This window comes from Herpailurus yagouaroundi, unplaced genomic scaffold, assembly GCF_014898765.1.
Source record: "Herpailurus yagouaroundi ecotype Mexico unplaced genomic scaffold, PumYag 199, whole genome shotgun sequence".
NCBI lineage: Eukaryota > Metazoa > Chordata > Mammalia > Carnivora > Felidae > Herpailurus > Herpailurus yagouaroundi.
The window spans coordinates 16,228,220-16,234,236 of record NW_024412430.1 but is presented as its reverse complement, the minus strand read 5'-3'; the positions used below and the strand labels follow the sequence as shown (position 1 = coordinate 16,234,236).

General features: G+C 48.1%; 1 protein-coding gene across 1 annotated transcript in view; it reads right to left on the bottom strand.

The window, feature by feature from the left end:
- The window catches only part of SLC1A1 (solute carrier family 1 member 1), a 42,388-nt gene that overhangs the window by 5,671 nt on the left and 30,700 nt on the right, over positions 1–6,017 (bottom strand). The window contains exons 8-9 of the mRNA XM_040449464.1: positions 5,883–6,005; positions 5,025–5,219 (exon numbers count right to left, since the gene is read on the bottom strand). Coding sequence (XP_040305398.1) covers positions 5,025–5,219; positions 5,883–6,005 — 318 coding nt within the window. The remainder of the gene's footprint in view (positions 1–5,024; positions 5,220–5,882; positions 6,006–6,017) is intronic.

Here is a 6,017-nt window from a genome sequence, read left to right as displayed (position 1 = left end):
AAGAAACAGTCCATTTAAACTAGAAGAATCCCTGGGGTGCCTGGGTGCCTCAGTCGGTTGAGCGTCCGACTTCAGCTCAGGTCATGATCTCGCAGTTCATGAGTTCGAGCCCCGAGTCAGGCTCCATGCTGACAGCTAAGAGCCTGGAGCCTGCTTTGGATTCTGGATCTCCCTCTCTCTGCCCCTCCCCTGTTCATGCTCTCTCTCTCTCTCAAAAAAAAAAAAAAAACAAACAAAAAACAGTACGGGGCACCTGGGTGGCTCAGTCGGTTGAGTGTGCGACTTCAGCTCAGGTCATGATCTTGCGGTTCGTGAGTTCGAGCCCCGCGTCAGGCTCTGTGCTGACAGCTCAGTTCGAGTGTAAGGTCAAACACAGGCCAGCATTCTTTGACAGGTGTGTTTTCCTTCAGGGGCTGTGGCCACCAATTTACAGTAAATTAGAGATTTCTGGGGCTGTCCCAATTCCTCTAAAAGTTTCAGGTCTACATAATCCTTTAGATCTTTTCTGACTTAAGTACTCTTTGGAAAACCCAAGTTTATGTCAACGCTGGTTGAAAATATTTAAACTGAATATATCGGTGGGCTCAAAACCCTCCTGGTCAAAGAAAACTCTGCCCTTGAGCCTTGACCTTGCTTCCTAAACTTTGGCCATTTGACTTGGCTTTGGTCTGAGACTGGGAATTATAAATCTTCAGATGGGGTAAAAAATATAAAAACGTATTCCTTCGGCTTGAATATATTCTACTTTGACTTTAAAGGGGTTTTCACAGAAGAACACACAATAACCATCTGTAGAAAGTACTTTCCTAGCATTGATCTAGTTTTTGGACCGGCACTTAGGTCTCCAGACAGGCTGGGTCTGGGGTGTGAACTGAAGCCAGCACGCGTTTTAGCATCAAGGAGACCTGGCTCTGGGGCCCCTGGTGGCTCAGTTGGTTGAGTGTCTGACTTCAGCTCAGGTCATGATCTCACGGTTCATGGGTTTGAGCTCTGCTCTGGGCTCTGTGCTGACAGTCCAGAGCCTGCTTCGGATTCTCCCTCTCTCTCTGTCCCTCCCCCACACCCCTCAAAAATAAACAAACATTCAAAAACAACAAGACCTGCCTCGGCTGTTTTCACTCACAGCGTGTCCTTAGGCAAGTTCCCTCCGGATCTCAGTTCTTGCCCAGAGGATGGGGAGACTGTCTCCCTTGCAGGGCTCCAAGAAGATTAAATGAGGTAATATAGGAAGGGCATCCAGTATGAGCACCAGGATGCAGCAGATGCTTAAAAACTGATGGCATCTCTGGGGCCCCTGGGTAGCTCGGTTGTGTGTCAGACTCTTGATTTCAGCTCAGGTCATGATCCCAGGTGTGTGTTTGTGGGACTGGGATCGAGCTGAGTGTGGAGCCTGCCTGGAGCCCTCTCTCTCTGCACGCCCCCCGCCCCCCCGCCCTTGCTCACACACACTCTAAGATAAAAAAAAAAAACCAATGCCATTTCTGCTATTTAGCTGCCACCAGTATTCCTATTACTGCTGCCACAAAACAATCACTATTATTGCCCCTATGGCTCCTTTTCCCCTCTAAGCTCTTTGAAGGCCCCAAATCCAGTAATTCTCTTCTGTTACAAGAATAGTTGCCCCATCTTCAATCAGGTATAACCTTTGATTAGTGAATATTATGATAAAACCACAAAAGGGTTTGTCTTGGGCGGATGGTGCCTATGTTTCCTCGATGTCCAGCCCAAAAGGACCACAGAAAAGAGATGAACTATAGGATCTCTTTAACCGTCAGCCACATGAGCCACAACTGTAACCTGTCAAAATCCAGAGAGGATTTTAAATTTTAGGTCAATGATTACTCTGGGCTTCACAGTTGTGGTTGTTGGCTATGGGCCGGTAGTTACTTATCTGCAATTCTGCCTGAAGAATACAAGGGACGCATGGCTGGCTCAGTCAGTGGAGCGTGTGACTCTTGATCTGGGGGGTCGTGAGTTCAAGCCCCATGTTGGATATGGAGATTATTTACAAATGAAATCTCAAAAAAACCCACACACAACACTAGAGCAGGGCAAGAGGTTTTGATATGAATTATTTAGCCTCTAGGCCCAAAGTTTACTTCTCTAGCAGTCAATTTAAAAAAAAAAAAAAAACAAGGTTAGAAATACCTAGGAAATGTTAAGACTGAGGGGGTGTGTGGACTTCATCACAAAGTGGCAAATGCCCAAAAGAACGGGCGCCTCTTGCGACCACTGCTTGGAAATCAGTCCAATACAGACTGGGTGCCACAGGCCAGGACGAGGGAGTTGGGAAAGTCTGCTGGGAATGGCCAAAGTCACAACCACTGGACCACAGGTGGCTGCGGAGCTTTCTCAGACGTGACTCAAGGTTTCAATTTTAACACACTCACTGCTGTTCCAACCACAGGACTTCACTCTAGCTCTTTGGGCTCAAGCTTCTTAAGCCTCGGACACTTTTTACAGGCCAGGCAGCATCGGTATTGCCTCCCAGCTGATGTGCCAAATGGTCCACTTTGTACTGGTCTTCAGTTAACGTCGAGCAAATGGCAATAAATACTTTATGATTTAGGGCTGGGGAAAATTTAAAAATATACTGTATTAGGGGCGCCTGGGTGGCTCAGTCGGTTAAGCGTCCACTTCGGCTCAGGTCATGATCTCGTGGTTCGTGGGTTCGAGCCCCGCATCAGGCTCTGTGCTGACAGCTCAGAGCCTGGAGCCTGCTTTGGATTCTGTGTCTCCCTCTGTCTCTGCCCTTCCCCTGCTCACACTCTCTCTCAAAAATAAATAAACATTAAAAAAAATTAGAAAAAAAATACCGTATAAGAACATTCTCGGAACTTACTTTATGCCTGGAGTTTATGCCTGTGCCAAGTGCTGGGGTTGCAGCAGTGAGTTAACTCGGCAAGGTCAGAGTCCACCTTGCGTAGGGACCCGGTTTAGTTGGAAACTCCCACTGTACACTTCATAAAAGTCTCCAGATTAACTTTCAACCCAATCCATCCCTTCCAAGCAGCGCAGTCCAGCAAAATTTTCCATAATGGCGGAACTTATTTCTATACTGATGGAAGCTTCTGTGTCTGTTCCATCCAACCTGTGTGTGTGTGGCTAGTGGCTACCATCTTGAATGGTGTTGTCTCAGAGAACCAACTATGGAAAAATTCACGAGTGGCATTTGCAGTATCTACTTGAGCAGACAATATCGGTCTTCACCTGAGTAGAATTCTCTGCGTGGAAATCTCTTCTCTCTAGGTTTCAGGGCAAGATTTGTGGCTCTCCTACCTTTATTCTTTTTTAAAATTTTTTCTTTTTTTTTTAAATGTTCATTTATCTCCAAGGGAGGGAGAAAGGGAGGGAGAGACAGAGTGTGAGCAGGGGAGGGGCAGAGATAGAGGGAGACACAGAATCCAAAGCAGGCTCCAGGCTCTGAGCTGTCAGCACAGAGCCCGATGCGGGGCTTGAACTCATGAACTGCGAGACATGACCTGAGCAGAAGTCAGAAGTTTAACCAACTGAGCCACCCAGGTGCCCCTCTCTTCCTCCCTTTCTGTTCCTTCTTGGTCTCCCTGTTGGTTCTCCCCTCTCTGCCTGCCTCTAATGTGAGGATTTTCTAAGGCTCAGTTCTTAGTCCTTCTCTTTTCTGCACAAACCTTCCCTATGTAATGCCCTCCTAACCATCTCAACATCTCCTGAGGGCTCACTACATATACACCATTCTAAGCATTTTGTATGCACTGACTTAATTGCCACCACTTGCATAAAATGTAGGTACTCTTATTATCCTCATTTTATAGGTGAGGAAATAGAAGCTTAGAGAATTCAAGTAACTTGGCCAAGGTCACAGCTAATCATGGTGAAGCTGAGACTCGAACACGGATGACTGACTCACTCGTGACCCATGTGCTTGGTGACCACCCTCCAGGTGATGAGTCCGACTTCCTCATCTGCAGTCAACACCACATTTCTCACTGTAGAGCTCTACCTGGATGTCTTAAAGGCATTTCAAATTCAATGTGACAAACAGCATAAGCTCTTTATCTTCCCACCGACACTTTTCTTCCACTAGTGCTTGCTCTGGTGAGTGCCATTCGTCAGTCCAGAAGCATCCACCAACCCTGGAGGTCATCCTAACCTTCCCCCGTCCCTCACTCTGAATCCACTGATGCCCCTTGAATTTGGAAGCCCTTCTCCATCCCCAGGGCCAGTGCCTGGATGGAGGCCTTTTAATTCCTTACTTGGACTCCTGTGGTGGTCTCCTAGCTAGTCCTCCAGCTAACTCCTGTCCATCCACCCAGTCTACCCACCATATCACCAAGTTAGCTTTTAAAAAATGCAAACCTGCCCATATTATGAAAGACTGAGCCCCTCCATGAGCGCCTCTCACAAAGCCTTTCATGAGATGATCCCTGTCCACTCGTTTCTCTGTGTTCTCCACATTGTTCTCTTTATGTAGCCACGTCCAATAGTCTGAACTCTGCAACTAGGCCATGGTTACATCACGAACCCCTGTACATGCTAGTCCTTTTATCCCAAGTGCTCTTAGGTTCCTTCTCCTACTAAATTCTTACTCCTCTTCTAAGACTTAGCTAAGCTTTTTCCTCTTCCAGAAAGTCTCTCCTCACCTTCCCTTCCTTCTTTGGTGCCTTCTGTGTCCCCTGAGACCTCCATTAGAGCCCTTATTACACCACTCAGCATTTATTTAGATATCTATCTCCCTTACCTACTGGGGACCCCCTGAAAGCAGGGCCTGGCCCTTATTCAATCTTGAATCCTTGGCACCTACTGTGTGCCTAGCACCTAGTGGGTGCACTGAACTGAGAACAGTGATACCTTTGGGTATTCAAACCCTGAAGCAGAAACCTTCCACACTACGATTCCACTTCTGGTAATGTGTTTAATCTTGGGAAGGGACTTTAGACCAAGAAAATCAATCCACCAGTGGACCACTCGTGAGCTCCCTTCAGATGACTTTCACCTGCCACAATTCCAGTAACAGAAATGAAAGTAAGTGTGGCCTTGCGCCCTACCTGATAGTGATGATCTGCCCGATGCCCAAGTCCAGGTCATTCAACTGTGCGATAAACACAGCCGCCACCGCTTCGTAGAGCGCAGTCCCATCCATGTTGATGGTAGCCCCAACGGGCAGCACAAACCTAGTGATCCTCTTGTCCACCTGGTTCTTTTCTTCGGCACAGCGGAAAGTGACAGGCAGTGTGGCCGAACTGTGTGATAAAAAGAGAAAGGGGTCAGGGTGCCTGGGTGGCTCAGTTGGTTGAGCGTCCGACTTCGGCTCAGGTCACGATCTCACGGTCTCACGGTTTGTGAGTTTGAGTCCTGTGTTGGGCTCTGTGCTGACAGCTCAGAGCCTGGAGCCTGCTTTGAATTCTGTGTCTGCCTCTCTCTCTGCTCCTGCCCTGCTCACACACTCTCTCTCTCAAAAATAAACAAACATTAAAAAAAATTAAAAAAAGAGAGAAAGGAATGTATGGTCTAGGAATGCTGGTGCTCAATCCCTGCCTGAAGAGACGCTTCTATTCCCGAAACTAAACCAAGAGCCCAAAGCATGCTGGCACTCTGGGCAGGTCCAGGAGTGGGAACGTGCTGTGTCCGCCGTTCTCTGAGTTACACCATAACCCCCTTCTGGGCTGCAGGCCATGCCATGAGGGCAGGGAATATGCAGTAGGGTGAAGCAATATGCTCCAGGATGCGCAGGGGGGGGAAGACAGAGGTCCTTCCTGGAGTTAAACCTAGCTACAGAAGCACAAGCTGTGGCCGGTGCTTGGTCAGCTTCACAAGTGGCCCGTACAGCTCTCAGCCGCAGCCAGTAAGAGCTGATTAGTCTCTGCAGCCCAGAGACTTCCTCCAGACACTCCTCGTACGCTTACCTGGAAGAGATCATGAGAGCCGTCAGAAGAGCCTGGGCCATTCCCATGGCGAACCGGAAAGGGTTCTTCCGAACGACTATGAAATAGATCAGCGGGAGAATGACGATGGAGTGGATTGCCAGCCTGGAAACAAGT